Genomic DNA, 18,318 nt, shown 5'->3' on the forward strand with positions numbered 1-18,318 from the left:
ACAGTTTTCAAATAATTTGATTTGATGTCTAGGATACATTTCAAGATTTACAGTAAGAAACATTATTAAGAAAAATAACAAAAGTTTACACTATTTTACACAAGTTTCTGAGAAGCTGCTGCACAAATATATATTATGGTTTCCAGCATACAAAAAAGTAAAATGTGCAGTTCCCTTGTTGAAAGAGTGAGACTGTCCTCAATGAATTCTTCAATAGAATAATAACACTTTTCCACAAGAATGGTAAAGATCAAACTTTTCAATGAAAAAAGCTCCATGTTAAATATATCACTGCCTTTTATTTTAGTGGATATTTTTAATCCCATATATTCTGGTGTTTGGGCACAAAGTTTTAAATAGGGTGTTGGGAGTTTAAAAATTCTTCTGTGGTGAGTGCTGTAGTTGTGGTTGAAATAGAAAGTGTCAAGTGTATGATGATTTTTATATAAGGGCTTATATATGTAAAGGGACGGAATAGAAAGTATTTTCAAATTTTTTAACAGTAGTAGACAGGTTATGCATTTTCTTGGGGATGCACACGCTCCTAATTGTTTTAGAAGCCTTGTGACATTTTCTGAATTTCCCCTGAGGGCACCACAGGAATAAAATTTAATTCAAAATTAATATAAAATATAGATTCCAATAGGGAACATGTCTGGATATGCTCCTGTTCTAAACCTATGTAAATGGCCATTTAGAGACTTTCAAGGACCATCCACAGACTGTCAGCTATATCAGACACTGCCCAGATCATAAATGAAAAGGCCTGAAACCAATTAACAGCACACAGTTGAAATCTTAATCTTAGAAATATCTATACTGTGCAATTCCAGGAAAACAGAAATGATCTGCAGATAATAGAAATACATATTAATGGTCATATGCTCAATGAAACACCGTGTGTAAAATTTCTTGGGATCCAGCTGAATTAGCAAAATAGACTAAAAACTCATAAACCATATCAACATTTCAATAGAGTGGGGTTATCTCTTAGAAATATTTGCCATTGTATTTGCTTAAAAACTCTTGTGTTAGCTGATTTTGGGTAGGTCTACATGCACCTCCATGCTGATTTACAGAATTATATTTTGGGAAACACAGTCAAAGTAAGGAAGGTATTTACTTAGCAAAAGTGAACAGCATCTGTGTTGTGTGAAGCCAATGACAGCATATCTTGAAGAGGCCTCTGCAAAGGCCTTTGGAATAATTCTCTCATTTCTTGTTACTGTTGCATATTGGTGGTATTTATTGCTAATAATGAAAATCTGTTTAAACTCAATTGTGCTCTCCACAACTACAATATGAAACAGAAAGGAAGAACGTTTCATGTAAAATTGCCTCCTAGTATAGAGTTTAGGGTTAAGTGCAAAAATCTTCACCAGGCTCAGATCTAACATAATATGAGTAGCAATGTCCATTGTAATCAGTACTCTTTACTTAGTACATACCAGCAACAGTGGTCTTATGATGACTGTAGTGTGTTTATGTAGACAGCAAATTAGAATTAGTAGATAAACAGCAGCTTTTTAGTATAACTTAGGAAGCTGTAACTTTTCTTTAATCTAAAGTACTGATTATATGGTCAACTTTAATGTGTTTAACTTTATTTAAGTAAATGCAAATAGTTTATAGCTGTTTAGCTATAGTTAGTTACTGATACAGTTTTTAACAGCTTGTAATGTTTTCACTCAATGTACAAGACTAATTTGCTTATAAGTTATAATTACTGGATATTATTCAGCTCACCTTTTTTATTTTTTCCTGAACATAAAAACTACAAAATTATGATTTCTCCAGGTTCTACAATAGTCAATGGAAGTGTAGAGTTTAGCATAATATGGAATTTTGTAAATAATTAAGGTGGCATGTCTTCTTACTCTCAAATACAATAACTCTTCATATTAACATTTCTTGCAAAGGGACATTACCATAATCGCTTTACTCGCAGTCTCAATTGAAAATGTTAAATTGACAGCTTGATACACAACAGTTTTCAACAGATCTCTCTCAATGGCTTTTGTCCACAATGACACCATCAGCATTGTCATGGCACACCCTTTACTTGGCAGTGAAACCTGCTTCTCCAAGCAGGGTCATCATAGCATAGATCAAATGCCATGCCCAGTAGGTACTGCAACATGTGTTAAACCATAGTAGTGGTGTCCCATGCATCACATTGTTACACCACATATATCCCCCCTTAGACAAATGATGTTGCTACAACCATAGAACATATTACATAATAACTGTAAGTATGTTATCATTATAAAACTGGAATGAGAAACACTAGTTCCCTTTACTCACATAAATAATGTAATTACACTTTAAATTTTTTAAGTATGACACATCCATAAATATCTGATTCATAAAACTACTTGTATGTTTCTTCTGTTCATCTATACTTGTGAACTAACCACAAAGAGGGCTGTTAAACAATTTGCACCTCTATCTTAATCTCAAATATCTCAATTAAGTCATGGTAAGCAACCATTTTTATTCATTCCCAACAAAAATCAAGTAAGTGTCAGTTCATGCTGTGAATCTAAAATTATCTAACACATCCAGGATCTACTCGGGTATTGCTACATCTCAGGCACTCATGTGAAAACAGGGTTAAAGTATCTGGGCAAGAAAAGGGTTTCCACAATGGAGAATAATGAATGCAGAAAGAGAAAGCATAAAATGGTGTTCCTGGTGGAGAAGAAAGAAGGGAGAAGTAAGGTTAGGAATGTTGGAACTGAAGAATAAAGAAGATAGACCTCAAAGACAGACATGTGTATGTGGGGAGTGGCATTTAATGCTTTGACTTCATGAAATGTGACATGACAATTTTATAACAGGAATAAAGAAGATAGACCTCAGAGACAGACATGTGTATGTAGGGAGTGGTATTTAATGCTTTTACTTCATGAAATGTAACATGACAATTTTATAACAGGTTCCATAAAATTGGATGATGGCAGCATAAAGCTGTTGAAACCAGCCATCTTGGAACAATAAAAGTGTGATCATGGTGTACAAACTGTGTTCGTTTTGAACCATAACAATAGCTCCATAATGCAACATGTGTACCTCACATCATGCATCATAGTCTAAATTTAGTACTTCTGATCCTTTTCTTTCCCTCCTTGACGAGATGGGTGCTAATGTTCAATTCTCACAATGCTGGATATGTGTTAACAAAATTATAGAAGTAATGCACCTTTTCTCTACCTTCAGAGCACTACTGACCTCCTACTGGTTTATCATACACTCATGTCATCCATTTAAAAACTGCTACTACACGTGTGCCACAAAAATTGTATACTGTAAGTGTTCAAACTAAAATTAATTATGATAATAATAATGATAATTATGATAATAAGAACAATCTCTCTTCTCTAATATGTCCCTATAAATACCAACTGAGGGGAGAGGCATCACCTAAAACCTAGAGATTTCAATTGCTCAATTGCTCATTTATTCATGTAGGCCTTGCAGCAGTTGAAGATGTATTTTTCGGTACAGAAATGATAGTGAAATATACCTTAAAGTACAATTATATAATTGTACAGGATGGAGAGATTGTTATAAAGAAGCTGAGACAAGAAGTAATACAGTGAACAACTGGGGCATTGGAGGCATCACTGTATGAAGCTCATGCAGGTTGTGAACTCTCTGAGGTTGATGGCATGTAACTACAATCACTCTGTGCAAGTGGCATTGCAGTTCTGGATACTAGGGTGCTTTGATAAGTCTGGTGAATTTCTATGAAAGAATGGAACATTTTTGTTGTGCCTTCATGGTTAGTAAGCTCATTTATCCAAAGGATAGTATAAAGAATTTCAACAATGTACACCTTACAGCCAGCTCAGCATGTAGGGGTACTTTGTAGCTTGGTTCACAGAGCCCACATCATTTCACACCATGGGAGTTTGTCAGCTGAGTTAACCCATCTTGCAGTCACCTTTCATCAGACTGGATATAGTGAAGGACAGATCAGACATATGTTGTGCTTTTGACCAACTGTACACTGTGTGTGTGTGATGATAATACCAAGTTGGCAACAATGTCTGTGGCCTTTCTGACTTATACAGGGAGTATTTCAAACAAGATTGCTATTATTTTGCCAAACTATGATGTGAAATGTCTTTTCCAACCTCCACTTAAGGTTAGGATCTTTTAGATTCTGTTAAGGAGATAAAACATCTCTCTATTGTATTCCTCACAGTCGTGTCATGTCCTACATTGGTCAGACTATCAGGACCATGGAAGACCTGTGTACTGAGCATAAGTGTCACACACACTTTCAACAGCCAAGCAAACTGGCTGTTCCAGAACATTGTCTTGCCACTGGTAATCCTAGGGAATGTAGCAATATGGAAATTCTGGCATGCACTTCCTGCTATGGGGGTAGTATTATTAAGGAAGCAGTTGAAATTAAATTAGCAGACATCCTTTTAAACAGAGATTGAGGTGTTTTCTTAAATTCTGTATGAAATCCTGCTTTCTCCCTTGTCAACAGAAGGGCAGAGTTAATGCTACCTCACCCATTGTTTAGTAATTTTCAGTACCTATAATGTCGGGTGCCAGTCATCTTTGGTTGTGTGGTAGTGCTAGTGTTAAAGTGTGGGTGTGTGTTATCTTTCTGAAATTTCTCTGCTAACTGAGGTTTCAGATTTCCATGAACAGTGCTCACTTGCAGGAGTTTTGCCTTCAAATTGACAGGGCGGTCACCTGTCGAAATATCAGTGTTTGTCAGTGATGTCACCTGGCTGCATTTCATAAGTTACCTGAACACTGAATACACTGGGAGAAACTCCAACTCACAAGTCAATGTGTTTGTTATGAAACCTTAATTCTTCTGCTTTGATTATCCATGTCTGTAAAAATACCAAAAGCAGCATTTACATTAGGAGGTCTTGTGTGACTGTCTACAGTCATGCAATGTGACTTTTTAATATCCTTACTATTACTCAATGTTTTCCATCACAAAAGTCATTACTGCATTCTTTCCAAGGTAAGTTGTCAAACAATTCATATAATGTGAACCTCAGTTTTCAGACTGCAGTGTCTTTGTAACAAATAGGGAGAGAATGTGGTGTTCCTTTTTCTGTTATGTAATTTAATGTCCCTCAGATACTTAGGTCATTATAGGTGTAGAACTAACTCAGTTATACAAGGGTGGAGTAGGAAATCATTTCTGGTTTTGGTGAAGAGATCTAACTTAAGTAATATCAGGAGAACATGGGAAATGGAAATACGAATGTCTAGATATGGATTTAAACCTCATTCCAGCCCAAATACCAGTCTGTAAATATTGCACTTATAACTAGCTTCTGAGAGCCCCCCCCCCCTTCCCCACGCCCCCCCACACACACACACAGAGAGAGAGAGAGAGAGAGAGAGAGAGAGAGAGAGAGAGAGAGAGAGAGAGAGGTATGCACGTGTATTCGCCTGTGGCCAATGCAGACAATTCATATCATTTACCCAGGTTGACAGTACATGGAGGGGGAAGGGGGAACAAGAAAGGATAGGTAAGTGCTGCCATGAGCAGTGTGCCACAGCAGCAATGGAAACATATGGATTATTTGTGGCGACAGTCACAAAAATGATGGGGCAGAGTATATAAGAAAGAGAGACTTGGGAAGAGGGAGAAATTTGGAGGAGATGAGAGTACAATAATGGGACATGCAATACAACAAACAGAAGGCTCATGACTAAGTTGGGCTTGACTTAGTTTGTATCAGAAGACACCATGTGGACACATGTGGCAATTGTCACTGAGATAGCGGCCACTGACCTGTAGGCTTTCTGACCTGCAAATCGCATTCCTTAGTAGTCTTCTTTTTTTCAAAGTTCATTTGTTGATCTGAAGAATTTTGAATCTCATTTTTTAAAATGATTGTATACAACAACATGGGAACATATATTCACATTTATATATGTCTATTAACTGTATCACTCACAAGGATGATCAGCTTTAGAACAGAGTGCATTTGTTTCATTTAACAGTTCAGCAAATTTACGTACAAGTTGCAATAATCAATAATTATATTGCGCTAGGTCACTTGAAAATATGCTGATTCACATAGAACTTTCCATACTGCATTCTAAGCATAGACTGGCTTTAAACACAGGATTATTTGCGATACTGCCTGACACAAACCTTCACCTGATGAATACTGGGCACCCATTAACTAAATTAACAAACTGACTAACAAATAACATAGTGATCATGTTCTTTGGGTGTTAGCTGCAATCTGACTGTCATAGTAATGTCTTTTTTTTTTGAATGTGTGTCACCAACTGCCTTTAAAACACACTGAGATGATAAAAGTCACGGGGTAGTGATATGCACATATACAGTTGATAGGATCACATAAAACAAGGTATAAAAGGGCAGGGCATTCACAGAGCTGTTGTTTGTACTCAGGCGATTCATGTAAAAAGGTTTCCGATGTGATTATGGCCAGATGGTGGTAATTAACAGAATTTGAATGCAGAATGGTAGTTTGAGCTCGATGCAAGGGATATTCCGTTTCAGACATCATAACGGAATTCAATATTCCAAGACACTCAGTGTCAATAGTGTGCTGAGAATACCAGATTTCAGGTGTTACCTCTCACCACAGACAACCCAGTGGTCAACAGCCTTTACTTAATTACCAGGAGTAGCAGCATTTGCAGAGAGTTGTCAGTGCTAACAGACAAGCAACATTGTGGGAAATAACTGCAGAAATCAATGTGGGATGTATGATGAAGATATCAGCTAAAACAGTGTGGCAAAACTTGGAATTAATGGGCTATGGCAGCTGATGACCAATACAAGTGCCTTTGTTAACAGCACGTCAACTGCAGTGCCTCTCCTGAGCTCGTGGCCATACCAGTTGAACCTTATGTGACTGGAAAACTGTGGCCTGGCCAGAAGAGTCCTAATTTCAGTTGGTAAGAGCTGATAGTAAGGTTTGAGTGTGATGCAGGCTCCACAAAACCATGGAGCCAAGTTGTCAGCAAGGCACTGTGCAAGCTGGTGGTGAATCAAGAATGGTGTGGGCTATGTTCACATGGAATGGACTGGGTCCTCTGGTCCAACTGAACTTACCATTGACTGGCAATCGTTGTGTTTGGCTACTTGGAGACCATTTTCAGCCATTCATGGCCTTCATGTTTCCAGAAAATGAGGAATTTTTATGGATAACAATGTGCCATGTCACCAGGCCACAATTGTTTGCGATTGGTTTGAAGAACGTTCTGGATAGTTCATGCAAATCATTTGGCCCTGCTGATTGGCTCTCATGAATCCCATCAAACATTTATGGGACACAACTGAGAGATCATTTCATGCACAAAATTCTGCACTAGCAACCCTTTTTCAATTATGGATGGCTACAGAGGCAGTATGGCTCAGTATTTCGCAAGGGGACAAAACAATTTGTTGAGTCCATGCCCTATCAAGTTGCTGCAAGATGCTGATCAAAACAATGTTCAATAAAATATCTGGAGTTATCTCATGACTTTTGTCATCTCAGTGTATAATACTGATTGACACAGAACATTATATAGTGTTTGCACTTGCTCAGTGCCAGCTACAGATTGACTACGGCTTTGTGCATGATGTCTATTTTAAGATGCAAGTTGGATAGACAACTCAAAATGTTAAAATACAAAATTATTATATTTTAGACAGTAATTTAAAAGACTGAAAATGTATATATTACAAATGCACTTTGTTGTTGTTGTTATGGTCTTCAGTCCTGAGACTGGTTTGATGCAGCTCTCCATGCTACTCTATCCTGTGCAAGCTTCTTCATCTCCCAGTACCTACTGCAACCTACATCCTTCTGAATCTGCTTAGTGTATTCATCTCCTGGTCTCCCCCTACGATTTTTACCCTCCACACTGCCCTCCAATACTAAATTGGTGATCCCTTGATGCCTCAGAACATGTCCTACCAACCGATCCCTTCTTCTGGTCAAGTTGTGCCACAAACTTCTCTTCTCCCCAATCCTATTCAATACTTCCTCATTAGTTATGTGATCTACCCATCTAATCTTCAGCATTCTTCTGTAGCACCACATTTCGAAAGCTTCTATTCTCTTCTTATCCAAACTATTTACCGCCCATGTTTCACTTCCATACATGGCTACACTCCATACAAATACTTTCAGAAATGACTTCCTGACACTTAAATCTATACTCGATGTTAACAAATTTCTCTTCTTCAGAAACGCTTTCCTTGCCATTGCCAGTCTACATTTTATATCCTCTCTACTTCGACCATCATCAGTTATTTTGCTTCCCAAATAGCAAAACTCCTTTACTACTTTAAGTGTCTCAATTCCTAATCTAATACCCTCAACATCACCTGACTTAATTCGACTACATTCCATTATCCTCGTTTTGTTTTTGTTGATGTTCATCTTATATCCTCACTTCAAGACACCATCCATTCCGTTCAACTGCTCTTCCAAGTCCTTTGCTGTCTCTGACAGAATTACAATGTCATTGGCGAACCTCAACCTTTTTATTTCTTCTCCATGGATTTTAATACCTACTCCGAATTTTTCTTTTGTTTCCTTTACTGCTTGCTCAATATACAGATTGAATAACATCGGGGAGAGGCTACAAACCTGTCTTACTCCCTTCTTAACCACTGCTTCCCTTTCATGTCCCTCGACTCTTATAACTGCCATCTGGTTTCTGTACAAATTGTAAATAGCCTTTCGCTCCCTGTATTTTACTCCTGCCACCTTTAGAATTTGAAAGAGAGTATTCCAATCAACATTGTCAAAAGCTTTCTCTAAGTCTACAAATGTTAGAAACGTTGGTTTGCCTTTCCTTAATCTTTCTTCTAAGATAAGTCGTAAGGTCAGTATTGCCTCACGTGTTCCAGTATTTCTACGGAATCCAAACTGATCTTCCCGGAGGTCGGCTTCTACTAGTTTTTCCATTCGGCTGTAAAGAATTCGCGTTAGTATTTTGCAGCTGTGGCTTATTAAACTGATTGTTCGGTAATTTTCACATCTGTCAACACCTGCTTTCTTTGGGATTGGAATTATTATATTCTTCTTGAAGTCTGAGGGTATTTCGCCTGTTTCATACATCTTGCTTATCAGATGGTAGAGTTTTGTCAGGACTGGCTCTCCCAAAGCTGTCAGTAGTTCCAATGGAATGTTGTCTACTCCGGGGGCCTTGTTTCGACTCAGGTCTTTCAGTGCTCTGTCAAACTCTTCATGCAGTATCGTATCTCCCATTTCATCTTCATCTACATCCTCTTCCATTTCCATAATATTGTCCTCAAGTGCATCGCCCTTGTATAGACCCTCTATATACTCCTTCCACCTTTCTGCTTTCCCTTCTTTGCTTAGAACTGGGTTTCCATCTGAACTCTTGATGTTCATACAAGTGGTCCTCTTATCTCCAAAGGTCTCTTTAATTTTCCTGTAGGCAGTATCTATCTTACCCCTAGTGAGATAAGCCTCTACATCCTTACATTTGTCCTCTAGCCATCCCTGCTTAGCGATTTTGCACTTCCTGTCGATCTCATTTTTGAGACGTTTGTATTCCTTTTTGCCTGCTTCATTTACTGCATTTTTATATTTTCTCCTTTCATCAATTAAATTCAATATTTCTTCTGTTACCCAAGGATTTCTACCAGCCCTCGTCTTTTTACCTACTTGATCCTCCGCTGCCTTCACTATTTCATCCCTCAAAGCTACCCATTCTTCTTCTACTGTATTTCTTTCCCCCATTCCTGTCAATTGTTCCCTTATGCTCTCCCTGAAACCCTGTACAACCTCTGGTTCTTTCAGTTTATCCAGGTCCCATCTCCTTAAATTCCCACCTTTTTGCAGTTTCTTCAGTTTTAATCTACAGGTCATAACCAATAGATTGTGGTCAGAGTCCACATCTGCCCCTGGAAATGTCTTACAATTTAAAACCTGGTTCCTAAATCTCTGTCTTACCATTATATAATCTATCTGATACCTTTTAGTATCTCCAGGGTTCTTCCATGTATACAACCTTCTATCATGATTCTTAAACCAAGTGTTAGCTATGATTAAGTTGTGCTCTGTGCAAAATTCTACCAGGCGGCTCCCTCTTTCATTTCTTAGACCCATTCCATATTCACCTACTATGTTTCCTTCTCTCCCTTTTCCTACACTCGAATTCCAGTCACCCATGACTATTAAATTTTCGTCTCCCTTCACTATCTGAATAATTTGTTTTATTTCATCATACATTTCTTCAATTTCTTCGTCATCTGCAGAGCTAGTTGGCATATAAACTTGTACTACTGTAGTAGGTGTGGGCTTCGTATCTATCTTGGCCACAATAATGTGTTCACTATGCTGTTTGTAGTAGCTTACCCGCACTCCTATTTTCCTATTCATTATTAAACCTACTCCTGCATTACCCCTATTTGACTTTGCGTTTATAACCCTGTAGTCACCTGACCAGAAGTCTTGTTCCTCCTGCCACCGAACTTCACTAATTCCCACTATATCTAACTTTAACCTATCCATTTCCCTTTTTAAATTTTCTAACCTACCTGCCCGATTAAGGGATCTGACATTCCACGCTCCGATCCGTAGAATGCCAGTTTTCTTTCTCCTGACAACGACATCCTCTTGAGTAGTCCCCACCCAGAGATCCGAATGGGGGACTATTTTACCTCCGGAATATTTTACCCAAGAGGACGCCATCATCATTTAATCATACAGTAAAGCTGCATGCCCTTGGGAAAAATTACGGCCGTAGTTTCCCCTTGCTTTCAGCCGTTCGCAGTACCAGCACAGCAAGGCCGTTTTGGTTATTGTTACAAGGCCAGATCAGTCAGTCATCCAGACTGTTGCCCTTGCAACTACTGAAAAGGCTGCTGCCCCTCTTAAGGAACCACACGTTTGTCTGGCCTCTCAACAGATACCCCTCCGTTGTGGTTGTACCTACGGTACAGCTATCTGTATCACTGAGGCACGCAAGCCTCCCCACCAACGGCAAGGTCCATGGTTCATGCACTTTAGGTAAAGATATTACTTTGATCAACAGTTGGATGGATGTCCACAAATTGGTACAAATTATGGTTCTACTTGATGGAGTGAAAATTTGGGTGCACACTGGGATTTCCAAGAGTGACCAATATTTTTTTGGAAACTAAGATTTTCTAACTGAAACATTCCACAAGCTGTCATTTTTTTCTCAGAAAATTATACATTTTTGGAAGCAGAAAAATTAGGGCTACAAGACAATAACATTAAATTTTCAAAAGGATAACATTTTGAGATTTGAACCATCTACAAACCAACAATTTTAAATAAAGATAAGTTTTCAATTATACAGTTTTCAGGGAAGATAATATGTCCTTTAGAAATATTAAAATGGGGGCTTCCACGTAAGAGTAAGTAAAATGGAGAATTATTAGTGGGGTCATGTTTTGGCAATAAATATGGTTTCCACAAATTGCAAAACTTCAAAATTTTCTAGGTACAAAGTTTCAACATGAACTGTCACTATTATTTTTATCAGCTAACTGTTAATTGTGTACTGAATAATAAAATATTGAAAAATACAGCATTCAGAAAAAATTGGAGACTTGACTTATTCACAGTACATGTATTATGTACAGAGTAGAGAGAGAGATTAGAGGAGTGGGATTACAGCAACTGGAGCTATTCCACCTCACCATTTTTCAATCCTATATGCACCTGTTGGAGCTGAACACTGGAAGTCACAGGTTGAGAAACGACCTCTGCTGATGTCTTATAGTTACCAGCCCTTTATGACACAAGTATGTATTCATACCACAGCATCCAAACAGATTACAGGAAAGCACAATTCACCATTTGAAAGAGCGCAATACATGAAAAATATGGTACCGCATTTGCTGCTACACAAAATAAGTATAATCTAATAAAAAGTCTGTTTAATTAATGAAACAAGAGAGTTACACATAATAGCAATGCAGCACACGCTATAAAACCTATGTATACACCACACATTACTTTTCTAATTTGTTTCACATTATTTATTTTGTTATTTTCAGCTAATTAATATTTACATAATTAAAATTGCCCATAATTTGAATTCTATTAAAGTAATGAAAAAAGCGTCTTCAGAGTCTTTCATTGTGGCATTCCTCTGCATTAGGCATCCCTCACATGATGTAGTTGAGGATGTCAGGTTAACTGCTATCCATATCCTAGTGAAAACTAAGCCACCAAAATCTAGTATTAGCCAGGAGTAATGATGTGGCTTACATTTATTACATAGGAATAATGACTTGGTTATCTTACTAGTCAATAAAGAAAATTTCACTGTATGAATAACAACTAAGGTAATAGAGAAATTGTCTCAGACTGCACGTTAATGCTCTTCATTTTATTATACTATGATGAGTTGTAATGCTTCTAATTCATCATAAGATGTATCTGATACACAGGGTGCCCCATTTATCTTGACCACCCTAAATAACTGTCTGTCCAGATGCAAATTACAAAATGTTTCAAGCAAATGTTCTTTAGCCATCAGGGGGACATCAATCAGTAAGATTGCCTTCAGTATAACTTTGTTTTTTACAAAGATATGAACAGCAGTATGACTTTCTTAAATAGCACCCTGTATTTTTTATTCAGTAGTTCATTTCCTTTCCTAAAGATCTATTCAGAAATGTATCATATTGTATCATTCACTGAAACACAACATTATTAATTACATAACACAACACTGACTTTGAGCCCGGGATCACAAACTCGTCCACTTGCTGGAGTTATCAGAAAAAAATGAAAACCAAGTAAAAACACAACACAACATTGACTTTGACTCTCCTGTACCATTGCCCATGAGTAGAACATTCAAAGTTGCTCAAAGTGGTGACCCTGGACACAAATACATTGGGCCACTTGTTGAATGAAAGTATTATTTACTGCTTCCAGTGTTGCCTACTGAAGAGAATTACAAGCAAGCACGATACATTCCTGCATGTCCTCTGGAGTTGTTGGAATATTGTGATAGACAACGTCTTTAATGCATCCCCAAAGAAAAAAAGCCCAGAGGATTTAAATCAGGAGACCTAGCGGGCCAAGTAACTGTTCCTCCTCTACCAATCCATCTGGCAGGATATCTTCGGTTCAGAACACAATGTGCGTGCAAGGCATTATTGCTGGACATCCATGATGTTGATGCCACATAAGCATTCTGGTTCTTAGCAGGACTTCATCCAGAAGAGGAGGAAGAATTTGCCTGAGGAAGCTGGCATACACTATGCCATTTAGACTACCGTTGATGAAATGAGGGCCAATAATTATAGTACCAAACACCCCACACCAGACGTTAACTCTCCACTGACGCTGATGTTCCACCTTTCTAAGCCATCATGAGTTGTTGCTGGACCAATAATGCATGTTCCTTGTATTTACCTGTCCTTTGTTTGAGAAGGAGCATTCATCGGTAAACAGAACATTGGAGAAGAAGTTCAGGTTGGCAAAGATTTGCTGCTGTGACCATTGACAGAACTGTACACGATTCTGGAAACCATTCACACGCAATTCTTGATGTAGGTGTACATGGTAAGGATGGAACTGGTGACATGTAAGAATAGGATGTACACTGGTTTTCGGAATGCCAATCTCATGTTCAAGATGTCGTGTGCTCACATGTGGATTCATACCAACAGAAGCGAGAACAGTAACTTCGGCAACTTCGTCTGTGTGAGTGCTACAATGATTGTGTTGTCATGGGTTGAAATTACCTATTTCCTGAAGTGCTACAACAAGGCAAGAAAACCTCCATTGGGAATGTGGGTTTATGTCAGGATATTGCTCTCTGTACAGTTCCACTGCCTGCGTAGCATTTTGCTTACCTTCAACAATAACAACAACAGTAAAGGAAACGTTATGTCAATGTTGTAGGAAGGACAGCCTTTACTGTATGCCTATTCTATACAAAAGTATTTAAAAGGACTAAACTACTGTACTAAATGTACCTGTACATAAGAAAACAGTATTGCAATTACTGTTCTGCTAACTTACATTCCCCATAGATGAGTAGCATTTCTACCTTCTCTTCATTGGTGTACATTCTACTCACACAACTCTTCAACTGACGATGGTTGACAGAATGATAGGTGTTCATTCTAATTATGTTTACATTTGTCCTCTGTCAACATCAGTAAGTGGATGTGTTCCATTACCACGAGTACCTGCACTAAGTGCTGAGAATGTCAACATCAATGTTGTGTTACATAATTAATAATGTTGCATTTCAGTGAATGGTACACTGTGATACATTTTTGAATAGGTCTTTAGGAGAAGAAATGAATTACAAAATATAAAAAACAGGGTGCCATTTAAAAAAGTCATACCACTGTTCATATCGTTGTAAAAAACAAAGCTACAACAAAGGCAATCATGCTGATTGATGTCCCCCTGATGGCTAAAGAACATTTGATTGAAACATTTTGTAGTTTGCATCTGGACAAACAGTTATTTAGGGTGGTCAAGATAAATGGGACACCCTGTATATGCATCAAATCAGTGTGTAGTATCTTTATCACAGGACCATATCTAACTGACATCAATTGTCCTTCAATAACATGCACTATCAAGTTAAGGACCCACAACATCACCAGTGTTACCACAAGTATCCCAAGTGCAATTCCCTGATATTTCCATGATTTCCGAGCAAGTTTCAGAATTTTCCCCTGACAAATTTTGAGACCTCTAGGGTAAGTAAAGATGTAACTTGAAAATCTGTCTTTGCAGCTACAGTGCAAAAAACCATAGTGCCAAAGGAGGAAATACCTAAATAAAACTTGCAAGCAGATGGTGTTTCCTAACACGAGCAAAAATCTGAAGTACTAACATCAACATATTTTTAATGAACAGTTGTTAAATGGAGAAAGCAAGCCAAATGATATATGCATTTCATTAAGACCACTGATGTTATTTTATTTCAATAAAATGAAGCACATATGGTGACAAAAATACACATTTCCTTGGAGTCACAAGACAGATTAAAAATAAGTTCACTGATTTCAGAAATAATTTCAGAAAAAAATATGCCTCTTGAAAGAAGCACGTAAGGGAGGGAAGAGTTGTGTAAACCAACACTATACACTATATGATCAAAAGTATCCAGACACCCCCAAAAACATATGCTTTTCATATTAGGTGTATTGTGCTGCCACCTACTGCCAGGTACTCCATATCAGCAACCTCAGCAGTCTAGGTACATCGATGGTGTAAAAACCTTTTGTCCAATTGCATTTGCTAGCAGAGTTTTATCCACCTGTCATGTAGACATCATGAGAGAGTAGAATGTTTCACTCCGCGGAACTCACGGACATCAAATGTGGGCAGGTGATTGGGTGTTACTTGTGTCATACATCTGTACATGAGATTTCCACACTCCTAAACATCCCTAGGTCCACTGTTTCTGATTTGATGGTGAAGTGGAAATGTGAAGGGACACATACAGCACAAAACCATACAGACCAATCTCATCTGTTGACTGACAGAAACCGCCGACAGTTGAACATAGTCATAATGTGTAATAGGCAGATGTCTGTCCAAACCATCAAACAGAAATTCCAAACTGCATCAGGATCCACTCCAAGTAGTATGACAGTTAGGCAAGAGATGAGAAAACTTGGATTTCATGGTCGAGCAGCTGCTCATAAGCCACACATCATGCTGGTAAATGCCATACAACGCCTCGCTTGGTGTAAGGAGCATAAACACTGGACAATTGAACACTGGAAAAATGTTGTGTGGAGTGACGAATCACGGTACACAATGTGGCGATCCAATGGCAAGATGTGGGTATGGTGAATGCCTGGTGGATGCCATCAGCCAGCGTGTGTAGTGCCAACAGTAAAATTCAGAGGCAATAGTGTTATGGTGTGGTCGTGTTTTTCATGGAGGGAGCTTGCATCCGTTGTTGCTTTGTGTGGCACTATCACAAAACAGGCCTACCTTGATGTTTTAAGCACCTTCTTGCTTCCCACTGTTGAAGAACATTTCAGGGATGGTGATTGCATCTTTCAACATGATCGAGCACCTGTTTATAATGCACAGCCTGTGACAGGGTGGTTACATGACAATAACATCCCTATAATGGACTGGCCTGCACAGAGTCATGACCTGAATCCTACAGAACACCTTTGGGATGTTTTGGAATGCCAACTTCACGGCAGGCCTCTCCTCAATTCAGCACTCTGTGAAGAATGGGCTGCCATCCCCAAGAAAGCTTCCAGCACCCGATTGAACATATGCCTGTGAGAGTGGAAGCTGTCATGAAAGCTAAGGGTGGGCCAACACCAAATTGTCAGCCAGGTGTCCAGATACTTTCGATCACATAGTGTAGGTGATCACCAATAAAATGTTGGTTCTGCTATGTTCATTATTGTCGGTTATTACCCACTGTGTTACAACCATTAATTTCCAGACATTATGTGACCTTTTCTTGAGAAATATTTGATTAAGTAGCGTACAAACCGCAAGCGACTGCCACAATTTTCTTCTCCTTATCATCCATATTTTCTAATACATAAACTACTTTCAAAGTGCCAAAATGTACTACAATAAATAAATGTCTCAAAAACATCACATTTTGCAATTTCTGAAATCCATCACCCTTGGCCTATGGCCTGCTGAGGAGCACTGCAGTCCTGGGTTCATGGATAAACCATGAAAATCCTCTGCATTATGCCACACACTAACAGACCTGACCTGTGGGCAGATCGGTCAGACTAGATCTGAGGGGCAGGACCTGAACATTATTGGAAAATGAAGGGCTTCAGATTGGCAAGCTGAATCTGTTAGAGATACCTGAAGAAATGGCCTGCAGTTTTGGCCTGTCCTGGAAATCCACTAGTGTGGCCAGCTTTTCTGGAGTCAGTAAGCATGTTCATGAATTGGGACCATTGTGATCAATCTGTGCAACAGATAACTTGAGCAAATACCCTGAGAATCAATAATAATGAGGATAGGTAGCAACTCAATGTAAACATGATCTCTGAGCCACAGGCAGGCATGTAGAAAAGATAATCACACTCTCAAAACTGAATTTTCGGCCACAGCCTTTGTCAGAAAATGAGAGCGCACACTCATTGACACAATCACCCAGACAAGACTCATGCACACATAACTGCCATCTCTGGCTGCTGCGTCTTGAGTCTCTGAGAATCAAATGCAAACAAACCATTCCTTACACCTTCCTGCCTCTCTTCTGCAGCTGCTTGGCTAGAGGTGAGAAGGGGTGGCAGCACTGACAGCGAGCTGAGGGCAGTGGTAGAAAGGGGAGATACAGTAGTAATGAGGGAGCAGGGAAACAGTGTACATGCTCAGTTGCACTCAACGAGTGATGATTCGTGATGTCTCAGTAAAAACACCATTTCATATACTGAGACAAAAAACGAGATTTTTCCAATGTTTTTTTCAAATTTCCCTGATATTTCCATGATTTCCCTGACCCGTTTGAAATTCCCTGATATTTCCTGACTTCTAGAACCTGTAAAAATCCTGATCACTCATGAATGACATCCCCCAGTGGCCTGCCCCATCAGTGATAGAAAGTTTAAATATGAATAATAATTGCTTTAGTAATTTTCTACTTTCTGTGCAGAAAACTCCCTTCAAATATCAGGTCAGCAAGATTCATTTCTTCTGGGTTTACAAGAGGAATTACATCTTAGAGTCGCTGCTCAGCAATATAAAGCTATCGGTCAAGTATCGGCCCCCTGTAATGCTTCATCATTGTACAGTTATTCAGCGGTAAGTGTGAAAGTTATTTTGTTTTGTATAGAGATACTGCAATATTTCAGCTTTTGTTTCCTATTTCACACTTCTATGTTGGGCAAATAAAATCTGCTATGAAGTCTTGATTACATTTATCTAAATATGTTACTGGAAGGTCTTTGATGGTGTACGAATAATGGAAGATGTATGGGTATCAACTCACCATATACACACAGTTGAGATGTTGAGCGGTTGACAAGCACATAATAAAGATTGAAAATCTTACTAAGCTTACTGGTAATGTCCTTCTTCAGAGCTAACTATTACAAAACATAGACACTACACATGGTATTACACTATTCCAATTACAGGCTTCTAGGGGTTGTAGATGGGACTTAGTAGACAATTTCAATATGAAAACCATATCCAGAAATATGCCTTCATAATATAAAATAAGTCTGAAGATCAAATCATGTTCATATCTGTCATTTTATGGTACCATTGTAATAGTACAGCTGAACACCATATGTATCAAGAACGCTTTGTGGATCACCTTGTTGCGTAAACTAGTTCTACCTCTTATGCAATATGCCTTGGTCTC

At 38.5% G+C, this 18,318-nt stretch overlaps 1 protein-coding gene across 1 annotated transcript in view; it reads left to right on the plus strand.

Annotated features, from left to right (window-relative positions):
- Positions 1-18,318, plus strand: part of LOC126176445 (uncharacterized) — a 155,578-nt gene that overhangs the window by 105,228 nt on the left and 32,032 nt on the right. Inside the window, exon 5 of the mRNA XM_049923601.1 lies at positions 17,605-17,753. Coding sequence (XP_049779558.1) covers positions 17,605-17,753 — 149 coding nt within the window. The remainder of the gene's footprint in view (positions 1-17,604; positions 17,754-18,318) is intronic.

Source organism: Schistocerca cancellata, chromosome 3 (genome assembly GCF_023864275.1).
Source record: "Schistocerca cancellata isolate TAMUIC-IGC-003103 chromosome 3, iqSchCanc2.1, whole genome shotgun sequence".
Taxonomy (NCBI): Eukaryota; Metazoa; Arthropoda; class Insecta; order Orthoptera; family Acrididae; genus Schistocerca; species Schistocerca cancellata.